This window comes from Phalacrocorax carbo, chromosome 11, assembly GCF_963921805.1.
Source record: "Phalacrocorax carbo chromosome 11, bPhaCar2.1, whole genome shotgun sequence".
NCBI classification, from domain to species: domain Eukaryota; kingdom Metazoa; phylum Chordata; class Aves; order Suliformes; family Phalacrocoracidae; genus Phalacrocorax; species Phalacrocorax carbo.
This window is the reverse complement of record NC_087523.1, coordinates 18,101,307-18,123,354: the sequence shown is the minus strand read 5'-3', so window position 1 is coordinate 18,123,354 and position 22,048 is coordinate 18,101,307. Positions and strand designations below refer to the sequence as shown.

Sequence of the window (22,048 nt, the reverse complement as noted above, 5' to 3'; positions counted from 1 at the left end):
TCTCTCCCTTTAAACACTCAGCACAGTACCAGTGTCCATGGATTTTTTTTTCTCTATTTCTTTAAGATAGTGAAAATCAAAGTAATTTGAAAAAAAAGCTTCCTAATTCAAGCTGTCAAAATTTTATGACTACGCTAATTATTTTTTCACATTTAATCTGACTAGAACTCTGATTATAGTTTTTTAAAAACCCTAAACCTGCACAGCAGTTATTTTGCCACCTTGCTAACAGGATTTTAACCCTTTAATGTTCTAAGTGATTAAAATTTGAATTGCTGTTATAGCTGTATCTTTCATAACATTTATCAAGAAGTCACAATGAGGGATACATTATACCTGCTAAAAGTTACCAAGCTTTAATATGAAGCATTTATGCTATTTGCTTGCATATTATTGGGACGGTATGTTTGCTCTCCATTTCAGCTTAGAAGGTACTATTTGTGACCTACTTCCGGGCTTTCCTCAGACAGTTCACACAGTATACTTAGATCCAAAATCATCTCCTTACTAGGATTTAGTTTGAAACAGTTCTAAGTAAAATTTGGTCAATCTCTTTCCCAGACAGGGCTTTGTCGAGCCACAAGCCAAGCTGTGCACCCCCTAAGTTGGATCCAGCTTATCCAGATAGTCTCTCTCACATGACTTAGGTCAAGGTTAGGTAACAAACCATCTGCTTAAGCAAGGCAGCACAACGTGCATCACAACTCTAACTGAACAAGCTATTTCAGGCAAGATACACCAGCTCATGGGCAAAGGCACCCCCCTTTAGTTTCCTCTCCCTATCAGTGAAAATGGGAGCTAGAAACAAGCCTATCAGAACTGCCAGTCCCTATCAGTCCTGAAAAATCCCCTTATGCAGGAATTATCTGAAACACTCAATTCTTCACAGAGACACAGAGGCAAAATAAAACTTTTCTGTGCTGAATCCTTTATGAATTTCTAGTCATCATGTATTCCTAAGACCAAATTCTAATTTATTTCAAATAATATAAAAACTCATGTATTTTAATTTTATAATTATCAAACTTTTATTTATACAAATAATAGATTTTATTTCCTCTCCAGTTAAAATCTATGTTATCCTTAACACTCAGGTTGAATTAGTAGCAGCTGACTTACAAAAAAAAGCAAAAGCAACCTTCCATTATGATATTTTTTTTTGCAAGAATCAAATATGTTGATCAAGGAACAAGTGGGTTGCACTTTATTTTAAATATTCACAACATTACACCAGCATATAATCACAGCACATTTTAAAAAAGTAGAAGAAAGTAGACATTAAATTTCTGTGTACTGGACTTGGAGACTTCGATTGGAGAACTGAGGATCAGTCCAGTAAGAAAGTTTAAGTATTTTAAGGTGACTCTCACTAGAATAGTTCTTAACTTTTTAGTTTAAATGCTGCATACTGACAAGAACAGAAGTGAAAGATTTCTAACATTACAAGTGCATTAAAGAAAGCATTTTAATGGAGACAGAGTTTAATCTCTTACAAAAAAATAGACAAGCAGAAACACTGCAAAGCATCAGCAGATAAATGAGTTAGGATAATGCTAAATGTTAAAAAAAAACCAACCAAGAAAAAAAACCATAACGATGAACACCTTTTTGTGTAGGGGGAACAATTTTAAAATGAAACCACTCCCTCCGTGACAGACACATGGTAGTAAATTCACCTTATTTTCTGTTGAGCTCTCTCTTCAGGAATTAAGTTAATGTATATTTTATATACAGAGGGATTTTTGTGAAAAATGGATGGCTAAAACCACTCTACTGAAGCCAATTTATACATCTAAACCAGAAAAAGTATAAATGGGGAGATAGAAATTATATATCAAAATAGACAATCTTACAGAGCAACAGTAGCAAACATAAGGTGAAATACTGCAGCAGCAGGTTTATGTGTATTCTCTGGTTGTGACATAATTCAAAGTTACAGAAATAAGATAACATTTTCAATCTTACACTACTTTGAAAAGTAAAAATCTCAGGTAATATATGTACACAAGTGAATTTAAAAAATTATATAAATATTTTATACAGGGCCACTCTTTATACAACTGTATTTGCATAATCTTCAGTCATACAGAGTCCTCCCAAAGTGAAGCAAAGGAATGATTGCATAAATAAAGCTTAGGCTTTCCCAAATCAGGTCTATGAATCAAAGTTACAGTACATATATATGTGCCGTTCAACATTGTTTTTTACATATAAAAATTCACTTAAAATAATTTTTAAAATTATAAAATGTATGGAGAGTTTGACAGCAGAAAAATCTAAATAATGCCATATGACTGCATCCTGGCATTAACTCCATTTTTTACATTACATTACACATAATAAAGCAGGAAACGTTTGCATCCGCAGTATTGTGTATTTCACTAATACATAAAAATTTCCTGTCTTTTCATAATATTTGTACGACACAGAGGGCATTCATCAAGTGCTTCAGCACATTCCTTACAGGCAACTAGGTGACCACAGGGAAGGAGGACGACTGATATGTCTTTAGCCATGCAGATTTTACACAGCTTTTCTTCCTGCAGGCGTCTTAACTTCTCTTCCGTACTGAGATCTAAGGAAAACAAACACATAAAAAGAAGTTAACATACTTCGTACCATCGAATCTTTTTCTTCTTTACACGTTTTTCTTCGTATGATTTAAAGGTCACACCTTTAAAAAGAAAATAAATTACGATAGGAAACCAAGCTGAAGCATGGAATCCTCTTTCTTCCCCCCTCCTCTCTCTTTCATCTCATTACATCTCCCAGGCCAATCCAAGCAGGGAGTTCAGATATCTGTATTTGCAAGAGCTTGAAGTATCTATAGAATTTAGGATATGCATATTTCAGTCAGGAACTGTTCTTTTCACAGACTTGCCATTGACAACTTTCCCAAAACTTGTACAGAAGGTGAAAGAAAGGCTTGTTGATACTGGTTAAGTCATTTGGATTTTTTTTCCCCCAGAGTTCACCCAATGAAAAGAATGAGGATATGATTTCCTTCCCTGCCTCCATTTTCAAAATGCCCATACTTCAAAAGCTTTAAAATTTGTAGTACAGAAAGAATCAATTTTGCATTGTCCATTAGCTCATTATTCCAGTATGCCCCATATGAAAAAGCAAACTTCAAAAGCCTTCCGCTGCCACTTGGGGAAAGCTCTGCACCGCCAACCACAAAAATAAATGTCCATCGTCATTGCAAGTTCTTTTTCCCCCCATAATGTCCATTAAAAATCTTATTAAAAAGAGTGGGCTGGTAAGATCTCTGCCTATCATGCCAACCAGATGGCCTTTGCCCTCCCTATGAATTCACTCACGTGCTTGTCTTAAACTACACATCTCCCAAGTTAGAAACCGTGGTTTTGGTCTATTTGCAGAGCATACCTCAATGGCTTTCCAAGCATAACTTGCATGTCCCACCATAACTGAAAAGAAACACCATCTAGAAGTATACTTTTTCTCATTGGTGGAAAATGCTTCTATCCCACACAAAGTTTTATACTGAAAAATAAATAACCCCCTACTAAGATTTTTTCATTTTGAGTATACTGAATTTTTGACCATATGTTGCCATGTCTATTTCATTTTGTCACCACAGTCCCCATATCTATAGTTAGTCTTGCCTTTTTTTAAAAAATGTCATTGTCACAATAATTTTGGCTTTTTAGTTTGCATGTATAACCCTTCCCAGAAACACACTAGATTATTATTTCAGTATTATACACTTCTGATGTATTAAAACTACTTGTTTTATAGATGGTATCTATAAACACTGCTATGCTCAAATATTTTAACACTGACATTATTCAGCACTTTTTAAATGTCCAAAAATATATCTCTTGAATTTGAAATTACAATACTGTAACTTCACCTTAAGTAACACTTGGATCAGACGGTAGAATAAACAAATAACAATAAGATATATTTCATAGACTAAAAAGCCAGTATGAAAGTACACACAGAGGTTTTGCAATTGAATAAGCTCATCTTGCTCAACTGGGATTTCATTTGGTTCTTCTTCCCTTGTATTTTCTTTTTGAGCACTTAAGTCTGCTACCAGATCCCCAACAGATGTGTGACTTTCTCCAGACATCTGCAATTTCTTTTCCATGGTGTTCCTAATCTCAGACAAACTGAAACCCATGTCTATGGCACTTTGTACCAAAGGATTCTGTAAGAGATCATCTAAAACAAGAAATTAAAAACAAACAACAATAACAATTTAACAAGGATGAATCTGATTATCGGACAGTATTCACTATAGTCCTCTAAGAGACCTTTGCAAATATCTAGCCAAAGCAACTATATTTCCAATTAAAAAATTTTGCTAGTTGTAAAAACTTATTTCCAGTTCTTCTATTAGATGTAAGTAATTTCTTCCTTACTTAACAAGATTGTTCAAAAAGCAACATTTTTTTAACCTAATTTTCACTCTCATAAATGAGCAGTGTGAGAGAGAGATTTCTGAAATAGGTTTTGTGTAACCACTCCTATTAGCAACAGCTATCATTCCCTTGAATGAAGCTGCTTGACTGTCTTCCTACTGCCCCTTTAACTGTCTTGTCTTTTTACTGCTTGGTATTTGTGAAAAACATTGCAGGAATGTGTAATACTGGAACACATAACAAGCTGCTTAAGCTTTCTCAGCTTCCTAGTCTTTGCCATTTAACAAACTCTTCCTGCCTCGTGAAAAGCAATGATTGTTTCATTTCAGTGTTCTTTAACATTCATCCCACAGCACTACTAATTCAATACTTGATGCATACTCTAGCTATAAAAATAAGACTGCATCCTATACGTACTTCTTTCATGGTTTTACAATATTTATCCAACCATGATCAGATTTCTCTTAAGAGAAATAAAATTCATTCTGCAGTTGTTTAGAAGCAATGAAGCAATGGAAGAGTATCATCTAACAATTTGTCTGTCATGCTTTAATTAAAAATGTAATAGGATTATTTTTTAAATTAACCACTTCCTCATCAATTCCTAAATCATTATTTCACATTACATGCAAATATGGATATTCCAAAATGGGGGGGGTTGTTGTTTTTTTTTTAATAAACGGATACCTTTAGGAAGTATTGTCCCTTCAGTAGCTTCTGTCTAAAAGTGAAACAGACAGATAAAATTACAATTCTGGAGAAGGTAGAAGGAAACCTATACAGTTACAAGAGAGGAAACACCTATTTGATCTCAGTTATTTTATTGACTAAAACTATTCAATCTGCTCTGAACAGTTGCAAAGGGATCGGTGTTTTGTCTTTCATATTGTTTCACATTTTAATTTTAACCCATCTTTGCTATAATTATATATGTGATTCTTAGTCAATAGAAGAATTTTAAAATAACATCAGTTTTACATCTTAGCAATTGCATATAGGTTTAACAATGCTCTACCAACAAGAAAAGAAAAATTATCTTCTACACTTGAATAAGGAAATTATTCATTGTAAACCTTAGGGTCCCAGGCTACCAAAAAAAAAACCAAAAAGGCAAAAAGCACTTGTTCAGTACCAAATACACAACATATACAAGGGACCCCACCTGTGATCCATAACCCAACTAAGGAGAACTGTGAGATCTATAAACCCTGAATGACAGAACCAAAACATACTTTGATTGTCTTTCACTGCCAATTAAAGCAGCAGCAGCAGGACTAAATGATATACAGATAATAAGAAGAGTAACTTCATATGAAAATTGTATTGTTTTCTATTCTAACAAACTATTTGATTAATAAACAAGACACTTACTGTTGAATCCCTACATCCATCTCTCAAGTGAACATTGTTTATAAATTCTAGCCCCTTTTCCCTTCTCACAAATCTGCACCTATAAATGAAAATATTTGGTTATAATAAAACTGCATCAGCAGCAAACAAAAATTGACTACATAACTTTGGAAAGCTTCAATACATTTCCTACATCATACAGAATGCTTGGTTTTGAAATCTCTAAATATTTAGTCAACATCAGTAGCATCATTTAAACATTTCTGAAAACATCTTAATCACTTCAGCAGTACTTATCTTTTTCACATTTTTGGTGAAATGGAAAGCTAAAGAGTTGTTGGCCATGACAGCTGATGACAGGTTTATAGCAGCGAAGACTCCAATCAAAAACAAACATTATGTTAAAATGTTGGTTCTTTTAGTCTTTTGCAATCAAAGAAAAGCAGTCACTGGTCAGACAGGTGCCTTACGTGCTTTCTTGCGCTATTCTCCAACCAGTCCTAGCCACTGGGCAGAGCTCTTTCCTACCAGAAGATTTAGGGACTGCCATAACTCCTCGACAATAGTTCTCTAGCTTCAGCAGTTACTTCACCTTCACGGTGTCCTGTTTATGGACATAGACAGCATGCTGTGAGACTGATACGCTGCCACTAAAGTTGATGTGCAAACAAAAACTCCATATAATACAGTTAACGATGTGACAGGAAGTAATAAAATCTGGTATAATTTAAGCAACCTAAAACCAAATCAAACCCATACAAGGAGTGAAATGTAGCAAGAAAACACATCTTAACCATTCACTGCACCGAGCCAAAACCTTGGAATGGCATCTCTTTCAAGTGGTAGAGACTAATAAAAGCTGCCTGTACCACTATTGAAAAACGGATTGGCTAATACATAAACACTAACTTCCAGCTTCTAGAAAGCCTTTCACCACAGAAGACAAATTTGGCACGTAATGCACAAAAGACATTGTTTCTTACAGGTGGATAAAAGCTGTCCAAGTACAAAGACTTAGTTACTTGTATAACATTATTTAAATCAATGAGTCATATACTTTTCTTCCTTTCCTCAAGACAAATTTTAAACAAAACTGTCAGTCTTTCTAAAAGCTACTTCTAGGTCTGGAATCCTTAATCCTTTAAAATCGTGCAGAAGTATGTTTTGAATTCAGTACCACTACTGACTACTTCAGGTTTGTTTGCACCGTGACAGAAATTTAGTCATTTTGTCATTTTGTATCCTGACATAAGTTACAAACTTCACCACCATGTATGAAGCTATTGAAATAACAATTAGAACGTAGTGCTTGGATAATGAGGAACACCAACAAAAAAACAGTATCAGGTACGTATTCACAGAACTTCACAATTTTGGTAGCCGAGACATCGGTTAAGCCCAGACACAGAAATCTTCTCTTCCCTTTAATAATTCCTACAAACAAGCTGACATACAAACAACACTGACTCAAAAGTAAAGTTATTTCAAAAGTACAATTTCAGGGTAACCTTTCAGACTGATCACCTCTAATGAGATAGTTGCCTCCTCAACCTCTAGAGATTTAGTTCTTTCCCAACCACTTTAGAACTACCTCCTACCTCTCAAAGACATCAGGTTAATGTCCTCTTTTGAGGCCTCCAATATAACATTAAAGCATATATTGATGATTATATGTAAAGTAGCAGGACTACAGAAGGTTGAACAGATGGAACAACAAAAAAAAAGGACCCCACGCGAAAAGTTCCTTAAAACCTTTTCTACTTATTGAAAAGGAAAAATATTAACTGTGGAAGATAAACTGATAATTCCTTTTCTGCCAACATGACAAAAAGGAGAAGGAAGCGTAGGAGGGCAACTACAAAAAGGTTATTTTCATAAATCTAAACAATGCTAAGCCATAATCACCTTCTGAAACCATTATTACCATGCTCGGTCAATAAAACGTAAAATACTCTAGGTCAGACTCAGACATACAACAGGCAAACAGTAAAAAATACCTTACCCAGGAAACCATTTGGCATGTTCTTCCCACGGGTCTTCATTTTCCTTCCATCCTTCCAATCTTCCACCACAGTGGAAACATACAACATGATCACCATTACCTGAGTAAACACAGGACAATGAAGTTACATACTTCTCATAGGCATAACAGTAAGTTTTGAACTAAAATGTTACATTACTAAGAAAAAAATAATTTCTAGATTAGCAGTTGTAACTAAAAAGAACTCCATTTTCAAGGAGGACATAATATGTATGATTTGAACGAAATGTTTGGGAGAGACCTGAACTTGAAAAATACAAAATAAGAGTCACAAGAAATATCCCTGAATTTTATTTTATCGAGTAATTATACAGATAAGAAGTGGAAGTTAAAAATAATCTATTATCAAATAGCTCAATCCACTGGTAAATAAGCTATGAAGTAGTCTACCACAAAGAATTAAGGATGTTTATGTGCCTTTTTGGTCCTCCATTTCACCATTAAGATTAATGGGCTCTATACAGCAGTAGCATAACCAACTGAGCTGTTAGGAGAAATTGGATTCTCTCTGTTCTAGCACTATGCCTACTGTAATCAAAGACTGCACCAGGAACTGCTTAGATATTGTATTTACTGAAATGAGATGAGGATAGATTTTTCCTACAGAGCTAAATCATTCTCAGGCCACAGGAAACAGTTTTCACAGAAGTCACTTGAACAGCCACTGGGTCCGATAAGCTGGTGTCCATTTAGTGCACCTCCTCAATACAGATCTCTCTCAGCTGTGAGAAGCTAGGTACTCTTGGGAATCACGGGAGAAATCAATACAAACAGCTCCATTGGGTACAAATATTGCCCATATATATCACCCATACAAGAATATATCAAAGGTTTTATTTATGGCCACATATAAAACAAATGGAATCAGATTAAAAAGTTCTTCAAAGAGCTACTAACAGAGAAGCCAATTAAGATGAACGCAAGAAATTATCCCGGATAATCCCCTTTTCTTTGTGACCTAATAATAGCAACACTTTGCACTTGCACAGCATCCCTCAGTGAAGAATTTCAAAGAGCTTTAAATGGTACTGTGCAATTCAATCTAATTGGGAAACCAACGTACAAAGATGCTGGAGTCTTATCTAAGTCATACACCACATGTCTAAGCATAAAATCTCTTCCAACTGGAGTCACTGTCTTCATAAAGCTTTCACAGTAGATAGTGATGCTATTTCCTAGTTTCAGGTGTCTGAATGCTATGATAATCCAAAGACATTAACTAAATAAAAGGGTACACAACCTGGATTGTCTTGGTCATAGGCTTCTGTGTGGGCCACAAGGCCAGAACTTAGACCTAACGTACATCACCAGAGGACAACACTTCATTTTTAAAAAATATTGATTTCAATAATTGTCATTGTGAAAGACGTATTATGAGGTTTTAGCAGGCAACGAAAACAGAGTTTGATGTTTTACTGCTAAAAACATGATCAAGTTTATACTTTGCTATTAAAAACACTTGGTATAAAGGATATAATTTTACACAAGAACTATGAAAAGTAGTTTACAATGTAAAGAAGTTCTGACAAATCATTCCATATTAGAACAACAAAATGCTTATTTTTTTTCATACGAAGGCACTCATATAAAATTTCTTTGTAAAAGATAGGAGCCATTTTAAGATCTGGCTTACCTATGCTGTAGAACCCAGCTTCAGCAAGTTGCACCTTGTCAACAGGATATATCCAAGTTAAAAACGTTTCTAAACGTTTTCCATATTTTGCCATAGTTGGATTCCTTGGATGCTCTGCATTGTTCAGACCACTTCTCCCGAGCTCAGCAGGAATAGATTCACTTGGAACATTTCCAACATCCCGGCCCAGGACAAAAAGGCACTTAGGAAAATGCCTCTTGTGTTCTGACCAAGCTCTGTCACCAGGTTCCCAATTCTTCAATTGTCCACCACAACAAAAACATGCCACTTGATCACCAACACCTGTATAATAGAAGCCACCATTAGCTAATTCCTTTGGCGTCAACTGGACATCGAGGGGCCAACTGTGAAAAGACTTTAATCTTGTCTCTTCGCTGCACATAGCGGGGTTTTTAGGATACCAGTTATCTGACATATCCACAACCTGCCTAGTCCTCAAAAGATAATCTGCCTCCACATCAGATGGGTCACCCAGAACACATGGGACGGCTGAACTGCTGGAAGCATTTTCAGTTCTCTGCTGGTAGTTCTGGGCGAGAGGATCCATGTTATTTTCCAGAAAAGTAGATTCAGTAATAAATTTGCAATTTGGAGAAAGCTTTTTGTGTCTCTCAACTGCTGAATCCCCAGGCACCCATCCTTCAATAGTTGTATGGCAACTGAAGCACTTCACTTTGTCACCTTTTCCAGTATAAACAAACCCAGCTCGTGCTAGTGCTGATCCTGAAACTGGACAGCCAAGTGGAAATTCAACAAAAGTTCCTAGTCGATAGTGTTCCTGTGCCCATTCTTGGTCACAGTCACTGTCTGGAGTGGCACAAGCTTCCGAGTTATCTGGGCCGTTACATGTCATCTCTTCCTAAGTAGGGCTCTCCTTTCAGGTTTCCTAAACAAAGAATAAATGTTTTAATTTTACAGACAGAAGAATTCATCATACCCACATGCAAGCCTGGAAACTGGCTAAATTAAACTAGCCATTCTTTATGGCTTAAAATAAAGCCTCTCCCTCTTCCCTCCCATCTCACCCTTGCCTGCCCAACACATGCAGAGGCAAACATGAGAACATTAAAATAATATTTTAAAAAATCCATGAAGAAAGGCAGGAAGGTCATGAAGTTTTACAGGCCAATAATAGTTTACCTGGAAAACGCAAAGGTTTATATATTTATAGCTTTAAAAGCATGTTCTACTTCTTAACAAACATTGCAAGAATGAAATGAACAAAATATTTAACAAAAGCTCTAGGCAAAACCCTGCCAAAAGGCTTCCAAACCTGAAATACAAAGTTACTGAATAAAAAAAACCTGATCTAAGCCAGACAACATTTGCAAGATTTTACATCCCAGTTCTGAAACACAACTGTATTTTTCCCCATACTAAAGCCATGACCACCACACTCCTTACAGATGGGCATGAACTGGTAAAACCATCATCAAAAAGAAAAAGTCTTTGGGCTTGTGTTATGTTCTAAAGACATACATCTCAGATCTCCTTTTAGCAAAATATCTTGTGAAATAAACTATCAGATGTTTCACTGGGACATTTTACCAAAGTGCTGTGCTCTGCTTTTAAGATCAGCGTCTCGGACTACCCAGCACGAGTGTTCAGGCCCAGCACACTGCTTCCACTTCCCCATGCCCTGCCTACGCTCTATCAAAAGTTCCGGCACCTCTGTTATCACTTCAGTTTTTCCTCCCTTCCCTCCCTGAAGGAATGTCATTCTCCTTACCACTTGTCCCACACTCCTATTCCTGCCTGCACTTTTCCAGGGCGACCACTGACTGCTAGTCCTGCTCTGTGCCAGAAGGCTGCTCAGAGCACTCAGACAAGCCCCTTCTTTCATGAGGATGTGAAAGAAAGCAACTGGGTTCCCGCAGGTCCTGTGCAAGAACCACAAACTGACGTAGTCATCACCTTCATCCCGAGATGGATAAAATCAGAACATAGTATAACTTCCTCAGCACAGAGGACTTCCTATCACAAAGCAATAATAATTCAGCAATTAGCAAAAAGAAATGCTTATAAGAACAGAATATGTATTTATTTGAACAAGTGTCTTCCTCCATTTTCTATATGAATCCTGAAACGTATCTATTTCCAGCCCTCACCTTTGTAAGGCAGGTCATCAGGCAAATATTTAGCTTCCTCAACACCTTCGTTAATATTGATTATACTTTCTGTAAGGTCAATGCAGATGTTACAATTATAATAATTGCTTATATAATACCAGATTTAGCTTCTACACGAAGGACAACACCTTTCTTAAGGTTCAGAAGGGGGAGGGGAAAATTAAAATGACTATGCATCAGAGGATTGCTGCATCCTTTGCCAAGATGACAAAGATAATTAACCTATAAGCAGGTTGAGAAAACATGACCTTAGAGACCCGGCATGCTTGCTTCATGTAATCATGGATACAAGACTACTTCTGAGCACCAGCTTTAATTCCTTCTGTAAGTCAGTTCATGACTAATGTAATGACACTAAAAATTACACTGTGGTTTTCTGTTTTAGCTTAGCAAATTCAAAAATAGCTTCTGAATAAATTACACTGGCTGACCTACAAATCTGACCTATATGCTTGTTTTGACTTTGAAGGGAAAAAAATATCTGTAATTACATGTAGTAATACAAAAGCTGTCACAATACATGTATTTTTTAAATATACATATGTAAATTGAAAACAATCCATTTTTATAACAGAAGTTTAAAAGTTCATGTTTACTTCCTTTAAAAAATCCTATTTTATAATCCTCTAGGACTGTTTCTGTAAAGATCTTGACAGATCTTATGGGTCTATCATCATTAGTACTACACTGCACTCACAGAATAATTTGTATTACTCAAATACCGTTAGCTACAAACTAATTTTCTTATCTGAATGCCTAAAAGACTTTCTACAAGAAGGCAAAAAAAGCCCACCTCACATTCTCCAGAGACTCCTTTTCAAAATGCATGTTGAAAAAACAAAACAAATGCATATAGTTTCAATGTGCGAACAGCTGTGTATCTTTGTTTCTATTTTACTTACACAGAAATGAGTTCAGAAACTGAAGAAACAACTCGTTCTATTTAATTTTTTACATCCTAACTTTTTTTGTTTGTATTTACTTTAAAATCAGCTTCTACATCTCTCTTTGATCTGTTGCCTACAAAACAACTGTGGCAAATCAGAGAATCTACACAGCCATCCTCTGTAATTTGCCCTCCTTGTCCTTAGTGAAATCAGGGGTAAAGACAGACCAAGGTTCAAGCCTGACAAATCTCAAGAATTTACTGGAGACACAAAGATCACCCTTGGTTTGTGCTTTTTTGTTCCTTATGCCATATGGGGTGACCACATACTACAGTGATGACTGATATATGAAGTTAAAAAACAGTTAAGAGACAGAATTAATGTGCCTCCACTTCTTGTAAACTACCTACATGTTCCATTTTAAGCAACGCTTAACTGCTGTTATCAGAACTCATTTTAAAACCTGCCATTCTTAAAAAGAAGTCTGATACAGCAGTATCATATGCATGAAGAATAAAAAAAATAGATTAATATATATCAGACATATCTATCTATATATAGATATAAAACTGTATTACAACATGAACAAACTGCGTACAGGAAGTAATTTTTCATAAGGTGAAGAAAATATTTTACCACAGCAATTTGAACAAATATTGTATCTTAAGTAAGGCCCAGACAGTCTAGTGCCCTCTGACAGGGACGATCTTCAAATTATATTTATGCTGCACAAGCAAGCCCGGGTCTTCCAGCATGCAGTACTTTTCTGGACTTCTTCACCAAAACCCTCTCCCTCCAACATCAGAAAGTTTAAGAAACCTCATAGCTTTTTTTTTTTCCCTTCAGTAAATACGCTGAAAATTCTGAAAATTTTTATTTCATGCAACTGGCAAACATCTACTTTTCAGATAATTTCATTCCGAAGACCCCACTTCTTTTAAAGCAGGCTTCATTTTCCGAGTGCATATAAACACATAATGTTTAATTGTGCATTTTCTTATCTTCTTCCAAAATAACTTCTCACCTTTAAAAATACAGGCTGCAGAACTCAAAATATAACGTAGGCGGTACATCTCATGTATGACAGACTTTCCTAACAGAATAACAGCATGAGTTTTAAACTATTATTTAAATCAGTTTGTATTGGTTTTACTCCACTTACTCTGTTGATCCTCTTAGTGTGTGTTTTAATGACACTAAGAAACTGAGAAGGAAACACCTGAGCAAAGACACAAAAAGGGAAAGAAGAGGAGCAAAGACTAAATTGAAATATTTTAATATCATCTCCACCCTTTCTATTAACTGAGACATTCTTTTTCAGTTGAATTGATTACTTTTAATTAACTGTGAATGCTAGGCAAAAATAAACTATAACAGAACTACCTAAAATTCAGTATCGTTTCTACCCTCAACTGCAATGGAAATCACAGGATAATGCCTTTCAGCCAGATCTAACAGCAGTATCTGAAGCAGGGCGGGGTGTGGAATCTCTATGTACTGTACTGGAAGTTCTAACAATAGAGGGAAAATATAATTGGAAATAAGCATTAAGATAAAACTAAAAATCCTATACATAATGCATTCATCGCTCAGAACATTGAGATTAGCGGCTTTATTCTTTCAAACAGTTCTTTCTACAGTGCTATTAATATTTCAATACTCCTTCTGTTAGCACGGTGAATAAAAATTACGCCCTCGACATGATGATAATCAAAAGATCTGCCACATTTGGATTCTCTGGATATAAGCAACCTATCTCCATCCCCACAGTCAAAATAGTGTGAAAAGCATGTACCTAAGGAGCATTAAGTACTGACAGAAGGTCCAATCACTACAGACCAGTTCTTTAATATGAAGTAATTGTTTCAAGTTATATCAACCACATTATTTAGTCTTGATCTTTTGGAGCAGGAAGATTCAACCATCATTCTAGAAGCCTCTCAAAACCACGTCTGAATACTGTAATTGATAGAGGCAGGACAAATCTCTCACAGGTACCTGCTATAGTTCATGCACATAATGAAGCCCTTTCCTTAAAACAGCCCCTCTAAACCGAGTTGGTTTACATTTCAGTATAATTTTATCTAAGACAAAAAGACATTAACATATTTATTAAGCATTGAGGCAAACTCTTCACCTGTGTCAGTACTGCTTTAAATAAATTAGTACTGCTTTAAATGTAACATCAAGTTCAATTATTTTTATTTCAATCAACTGTTAAAAGCAACTGTTCAAAGTGCAAAATTAAAACTAGCTTAGCAATGGTATTTCTACGCAGGTATTTTAACAGTTGCCTTACTCCAGTTAGTTGGAGTAATGATTTAGAACAATATCCTGCACTGTAAAAGCGCTCAGACAAACAGTAACTCCTGAAGAAAAATATCTGAAGGTAAATTTTTTTAATGGTTTATGGCTAAGAAGCATAGATAAAAGCAGCCAACTATGATGTGTACACAAGACTTACAATACATACCAGCAGCAAACCCAAGTTCAGAGAGTATACTTTATGCGTATGGAAGTTAATTAAGCCTTTCTGCAAAGATTTAATTAATCATATACAAATTAGAAGTAGAAGGTCCAGAAATGTTAAAGTTCATCTCCACATATAAGGAGATCTGTTATTGAAGCATTAAATGTCTTCTTATATATGCAGTAAGTAAACAAAGCTTATTTTAGTCTGAAAGACTTCCAGAAGCTGAGCCAAGTTTAACACTTTTTAAACACCTGAAGGGAGGTGTCTAGTGACAAATACCACTTCCAAGCTAAAGTACCAATTTACGTAGTCTATTGATTACATTTCAGAAGAAAAAATAAAAACAAGAATTTATAGCAAAAATGTTCATTGATTCACAATGCAAAATTGTACACTGTGGTTTTGCAAGCCAAATGTGTTCAATTCAGCTTTAAAAATATTAGCCGGTATGATTTTATGCAAAAATACGACATCATACACTACCTAGATCTGAAATGCTTCAAAGGAAAAGTACAGAACCCACTTTTCTCTTTCAAGTATATTTTATTAGACATGATTATTTCTATCCTTAGTCCTAAAACAGATTGGCATTACAAGGAGTTATTTTTAATTCTTCCACATGACAAGCACAGCAGTAACCTCCAAATCAGAAACCTACTTGCACAGCCTCATGTTCCTGACCACAGGGTACATAAACATGGAGCTTCTACGACTTGACATGCTGACTATGAGAACAATGTTAGTGTTTACTGTTGACTGAATTTTGAAATATGAGAGTAGTGCACCAAGTAAATATCAAACAGAACATACTGTACCAGCTGACACACAGATTATGCATATGTCACTTCACTGAATTTCACTTTGTGCCTGCTCAGCTGCAATTAGATCAAGGAAGGTGCATACTGCTAACTGAGAGTGTACGTATAGAGATTAAAACCACAAGAAACAGGATTTATTTAACAGTGTTTACAAATCTCAGCATATTCATATTTACATCTAATTATCAACAGCCATTTCAAAAAAATTCTGCTTAGAGATGTTTTTTATTTTATTTTATGAAGCGGGTAAGTATCCACACAATGCCTTTTGATTCAGCGCCAAAGCTTACATAAATCCATCAGCTCAGCTTCATTTGTCTGTTTTTCACACAGGTCCTACTTAGCTTCCCATCAGGAAGTCAGTCAGCTGCTCAAGGTTATAGTGGGCTATTAGATATTCCTAATTCTGACGCCCGTCAAAGACTTTTACACTCTCTCCATCTTAGAAATAAATATAACCAGGCCCATAGTAACATACCATTTTGAGAATTATTTTCTTATTGTATTTTTCTTCATGAAGAAGTCATATGGGTATGGAATAGAGCAATAAACAACAACAATGGATTCACGGCAGTGTTCTCAGATAAGAGTGGTACAAATTTGCATCTGCTAAGAGCACAGAAAAAAATGAATTGTTTTTGTGAACTTGCAAGATAAATGTCTTCAGAAGAACTTCAGCTGTATGTATGAGAAGAGAGTAATTACCAGCTGCTACAGAAAAAACCTGGCATGCTGTAGCTTAAGTACATGGTCCTACAAAGGTATCAAAAGTCAAACATTAAAAAAATCAATTAGAGCCATTAATGAATGTATAAATCAGTGTTATCCAAAGTGTCCCAGGAAAAGGAAGGACTGAAGGTCTGGAGAAAACCATTTTAGCTCTACCACACCTTGCTAAGTGTTTAGTACCAAGCAAAGCATGAAAGATTTTGGCATTTTTAGGTTTTCCTGTGTCCAAATTATCTAAAGGAAAGATTTAGTTCTGATGGCTGCTGCCACTGGAATGAATTGCCTACAGATGACAGTACTGAAAAATAAAGCCGGGGGGACACAACGACACACACACACACACACCACGACCAACCCCAAAACCCACCAAAAAACTCCTTAAACCAACACAGAAAAAAACCCTACCAAACCCCAAACCTCAAGCATACTGAGAAAGAGGTAGAAAGATGGAAAGACACTGAAAGAGTAGAGAACAGCAGAGCCAACACCAAGAGCACAAGACTTCAAATAATCTCCTACCAAAGAAAAATTATAAAAAAGGAAGGAACTATCCTGTCTCAAATTTCTCTGGCAGTTGCAGTAAGATGAATGTTTTATTCATAGCATAAGCAGGAATATAATGAAATAGTTTTCATGAAAGGCAGCGTACTCCTGTAAATCATACAGAAGTCTGTGTAAGAATTAGCTATCAATTTTTTAATTACAAGGTTGCTTGAATTGGACCATTTAAGACTATTGAGGTTCTGTAAATATTCTTTCAGGCAAATCATAGGGAAAGAATAGTTTTTACACTTTTTTTTCACCCCAGCACTTTGTAAAAAATCAGCCTGTTAGATTCTCAATCTTGTTTCCACATCCCCTACCAATATCTTCACTTGCTTAATTATTCTACTGGTCCCCTTCTTATAAAAGGCTTCTTAACAAAACTCACTATGAAAATACATTTCAAATTCAGTACTACAACACTACCATATAGAAGGGAAGGGAAAAAAAATAAATCAATTTTTCAAAAGATTTTTCTTTTTTGTATAACACTGACATTTTAGACATACAATTCAAGTTATATAAAATCTACGTTTTATATAAATTGTTTTAACTTTAGAACATTTAATTAACTGCTGTATTATTAACAGGAATTTGATTTAGCTTCAAGTTCTTCTGGAAGTTCAGTCCCAATTTCTTCAAGAACTTTTCCCTCTAATAGAAAACAGCTTGGAAGTTGTATTTAATAGTTTGAAGCATACTTCTATCTACGAAAGTGTACCAATATGTTTTGGGGGCTGTGCAGTTCCTACTCTCCTAAAAGTAGAAATGACACGCTACTTTTGTCAACTATGAAGTACCTGAGCTAAATAAAAATAATCAAATGTTAAACCTATAGTGTATCACTATAGAAATGTAATGCCTAAAAGTTGAGTTACTGCTCTTTTGGCAAAGAAACAAAAAATCATCCAGTCAATGGGGGCATATTAAGTAAAATAGCCAATAGTAAAAAACGTCTAGCAAAACTTGCAGCACCCTAGGCTGTATCTGCGTTCCAGCTTTTAGTATTACATCCTTTTACTAATCATTTAAATTTATAATTGAAGAAAAAGATGAAAAAAGAGGACGTCTTTCATCAAGGAGACATAATGATATGGAACTTGAGCAACAGCAACATGATTAATGCCACAGCAAAACTGCTGAATCTTCCGGATTCTAAAGAAAGATGTTGTAAAACGATAAAAGTACAGAGAACCCATCACCTCCTGCCTCACCCACTGGTGAGGGTGTTTACTTCTACCCAGCTAATACTCCCAATCACACCAGTGCTGCTTAGTTCATCATTCACATTCATTCAACTGCAACCTGATGCAGAAGCAACATACTTTCCGGTATCCCTAGCACGAATGTTTTGCCATTAAAGAATCAGGTGAATTTGTGTATGTATTTTTACACATATACACACACATGCACATATACATCCACAAAACTCATCATCTTGAAAACTTGGAAATCTCTCTTGAATTATCCTCTATATTTTAAATTTGTCAGGAAATTGGAACGACTTGGAGATTAATTCTAATCATAATATTGTACCAAAAGTGAAATATGAAAGTTGCACCTGCTGAAAACACTCTGCTTGCCTTTTTAATAAGAAACTCTCCAAAACATAAAAGAGGAAGGATAACCAACTGCAAGCTATGTGCAGCTCCATTTTACATTTTATATGATAGCAGTGACATTCCATTCAAGCTTTGTGGCATACCTTCTTCAGTTTTAACATATTTGCAGCCTTCACACACAGGTACTTTTTCCATGTTCAAAACTCCTGCTATTTCTGGAGCATGACTTTCAATCCTTATGGTCAAAATATTTTGGATTATAACTCCACACAACAAAACACATGCTGTGAGAAATAAAAAGCAACAAAGGACTGTACACTGTTAACTCCCAAAACAAAAAAACCACAAAGGGTACTTACAATAGTTTTGCCCTAAGGAATTAGTATCCAATCAGGCCAGGTTTAGTAATAAAGTAACAAAAACAGATACTGGTTTCATCTCTATTTTCCATCAATCTTTAGAACAAATTCCAGTATTTACATTCCTGTTGACAGAAAAAACAAAGGTTAAAAGTTTTCCTTTTCGCATAACCTTCAACATAGTTTACGAAGGCACAACTCCAAAACTATGATAAAAAAACAGGCAAAACATTTTAGAATTCTACCCTTTGGCCAAGAAATCCAAAATAAAATATATTCTGAAGTTGGAAGAGTCTGAGGTCATGGAAAGTCTGAAATTCAGATGTTTTACTGAAACTAGCAAGGGACATAAGACTTGGGAGACTCCAGAAGATCCAGAGAGGGCAAAACAAAATCCTGAAGTTAAAAAACCAGAGGGCAGCAAAAAGGAGAAAAACTGTAACAGCAGACGGAATAAGATACAATGATCCAGTCCCCTCTTCTCTCGCCTAGGAAACTCTGCATCTGATTAAAAAGTGGATTTTCTGAAACTCTTCAGCTCCCTGCAGCTGTCTCACCCACCCCAGGAGGGCAGCAACAAGTGTAGAAGCACTACCACAGGTACAGAGAGGCCTGAAATGAAATCCACCTTCATACTTCAAAATCGAGATATGAATACACATTTTCTTACTGTTCTGATAACAGATGCAAGTCTGCCTCATATCAATGGGACCGAAAAAAAAAACCCACAACCGAACAACGACCCTCATCAGAATTCTTTCACTTTTGCTGCCGGTTACAAAGGGCAAGGTTAGAGGAGGTACAGAACAATCATTAACTTGTTCCTTTGCCCTTCTTGGCCACTGCTGTAGGTGCAAAGTTTTCTACGAAAAGAAGTATTTGGGTGTTCTTTAAAGGGCCTCAAAGAGAACAGCAAAGCAATCAAGTAAATAGCAAAATGAAGCACTTAGGAAAATGAAAAATATTCAAAATAAAAGCTTAATTAACAAATCCATCACATAACAACAGTGAAGCATTCTAAGAAAGCAAGTTTTCTCTGTTATGTGATTTATTTAACAATAAACAAAGAGTAGATTAAGTTAATGTACATCCTACTGTTCTATGTTAAGGTATTAGATAATTAAAAAAAAAGTATTTAACAAGGAAGTTTTGGGGTTTTTTGTTTGTTTGTTTTTTTGAAGTTTTTTTGCCCCTCGGTTGGTTGCTTTTCCTTCCAAATTAATCTATTCTAAGATCTTGTAGTTCCCAATTGTTCATTTAGGAAACAGAATCTTCCCACTTAGCTACATGAAATAGTAAAACTGCAATGTAAGATTGTACCAACAAAGGGATAATGAAAGCAGTTCTGTAATAATATCTAAAAGCAGTTTCAAGAACAAGCTTATGCTTTTTACCAGATGCAGATTAATAACGGTTGAAACAGACAAAAATTACCAAGACTAAAAATAGTTCTTACACCCATTTATCAGGAAGACAGAAGCATCAGAGACAGTAGTAGAGAAACAGAAATACACTAACTGTTAAAGGGGAATACATCACCATAAATGCATAGCATTTGTGCAAAAGAGAACTGCTCGAACTAAAGTTGGAATTACAGCTGAAAAAAATACGATGAGTGAACTTCTTCCTGCAGAATTCCTAATAACTACTGAACTATTACTGTAGAAAACATGAACAAAACTGCATTTTTATTAACAAGAAACAGAAAAGTTATTTTAGAAAGTGATGAGTCTAGTTAAAAAAAAAAAAAAAAGACAGACTGGGCAAGGGTACACAAGACAGCATTCAAATGTCAAAAGAACCAAAGGCGACCACAAAAGCGCGTATTAGCATAGCAAATTTTTCTTTTTACTCATGCAAAGCGGACACAGCATTGAATGTGCTATCCAAAGGGAAGTCGCTGGTGGACCTCCAAGCTGGCAGCCGGGACACGGGTGGCGGGCGCGCCGGGAGGGGCTGCCGCCTCCGGGCAGGGCTCCGGGGGACAGGCCCGGCCCGCCCCGGCCCGGCACCTCACGGCGGAGGGGGCGCGCCCCGCTCCCATGGCAATGGCACCGCCTCCCCCGGCCGCCGACCACCCCCGCCACTCCCGCCGCCGCTCGGGAGAGGCCGGGAGCAGCGGCGTCCCGGCCGGCCCTCGGGACCCCCAGCACCCCCAGCACCCTCGGCGTGAGGGGCGTGAGGGGCGTGAGGGCCCCGGGCAGCGCGGAGGGACCGAGCCCACTGCCCTCCGCGGGGAGCCCCGTCGAGCCGCCCGGGGCAGCGAGAGCCGCCGAGAGCGGGCAGCCGGGGAGCCCGTCGCGCCCCCTGCCCCGGAGTGCCGCGGCCGCCTGACAACTTACCGCGCCGCGTCGCGTCGCCCTCCTTGCCGGTACCGGCTACGCCAGCGGCTCCGCAGCCAGCGCACGCCGAGAAAATGGCGGCTCCCGGCAGCCTCTCCGGGCCCCCCTCCGCGGCGCGCGGGGAGCAGCGACCCCTGGCGGGCTGGGTGGGGGGCGCGGCAGGCCGGCGCCCGCCGGCGGAGGGCGGCACGTAGCGGCGGCGGGCGGGAAGCGCAGAGCGGCGGCGTCCGGCGCGGGCCCCTCTCGCTGCCGCCGCCTCAGCTCCTTCCGCTTCTCCGTCCCCTCAGTGCCTCAGCTCCCGCCGCGCGCGCGGTCCGGAGGCTCCCTCTCCTCCCTCAGCATCTTAAACAGCCCCTTCACTTCACACCGTCTTCTCCAGGCGGTTTCTGGCCTGGAGCATGCTAATCCTTACTCTCACCCCTCGTCACCCCGCAATTACGGCTTGTTAAGACTTAAATCTGTTAAACACAGGGCAGTGCAGCGGGGAGAGGAGCTCCCAGGTGGCCTGACCGCAGCTCACAGTCTCACAGATGTTGCTGCCGACCAACTCACAGGATCAATACTAATAAAGTCACAAGTTTGACCTAAATAAAGCGTGGTTCTTAAGAACCACCTTGGCTGAAAGACTGCATGACAGTGCAGTTATTTATCCTGAAATTTATAGACTTGCCTTAACTGGCTGCATGAGGGAATGGAGAAATCATCTACCAGACGCTGATCTTCTAAATACTCACAGAAGATGTGAGATGCCTACCGGCAATACTTCTTTCTCA

At 37.4% G+C, this 22,048-nt stretch overlaps 1 protein-coding gene across 8 annotated transcripts; it reads right to left on the bottom strand.

Annotated features, from left to right (window-relative positions):
- Positions 1–1,181: 1,181 nt before the first annotated feature.
- Positions 1,182–21,364, bottom strand: XIAP (X-linked inhibitor of apoptosis). 8 transcript variants are annotated; one of them, XM_064463302.1, is made up of 9 exons: positions 21,276–21,364; positions 18,934–19,058; positions 16,219–16,349; positions 9,413–10,319; positions 7,741–7,840; positions 5,760–5,838; positions 5,076–5,109; positions 3,964–4,188; positions 1,182–2,575 (listed from the first exon to the last, which is right to left on the bottom strand). In XM_064463302.1, the coding sequence occupies exons 4-9, from the start codon at positions 10,284–10,286 to the stop codon at positions 2,382–2,384; spliced, it is 1,506 nt and encodes a 501-aa protein (XP_064319372.1). In that variant the 5' UTR covers positions 10,287–10,319; positions 16,219–16,349; positions 18,934–19,058; positions 21,276–21,364; the 3' UTR covers positions 1,182–2,381. The 8 variants fall into 8 exon arrangements, with proteins under 8 accessions (XP_064319372.1, XP_064319373.1, XP_064319374.1 ...); XM_064463303.1 differs by lacking the exon at positions 16,219–16,349 and adding an exon at positions 13,612–13,668; XM_064463304.1 differs by lacking the exon at positions 16,219–16,349 and adding an exon at positions 13,474–13,542.
- Between the last annotated feature and the right edge of the window lie 684 nt (positions 21,365–22,048).

Bases quoted from the DNA above. Each gene is read 5' to 3' on its own strand.
- XIAP (XM_064463302.1), bottom strand. From the start codon at position 10,286: ATGACATGTAACGGCCCAGATAACTCGGAAGCTTGTGCCACTCCAGAC. The intron at 7,841-9,412 runs GTAAGCCAGATC...GTGTTTACTCAG, and splicing joins AGCTGGGTTCTACAGCATAG to GTAATGGTGATCATGTTGTA. The intron at 4,189-5,075 runs GTATCCGTTTAT...TTCTTGTTTTAG, and splicing joins AGGGACAATACTTCCTAAAG to ATGATCTCTTACAGAATCCT.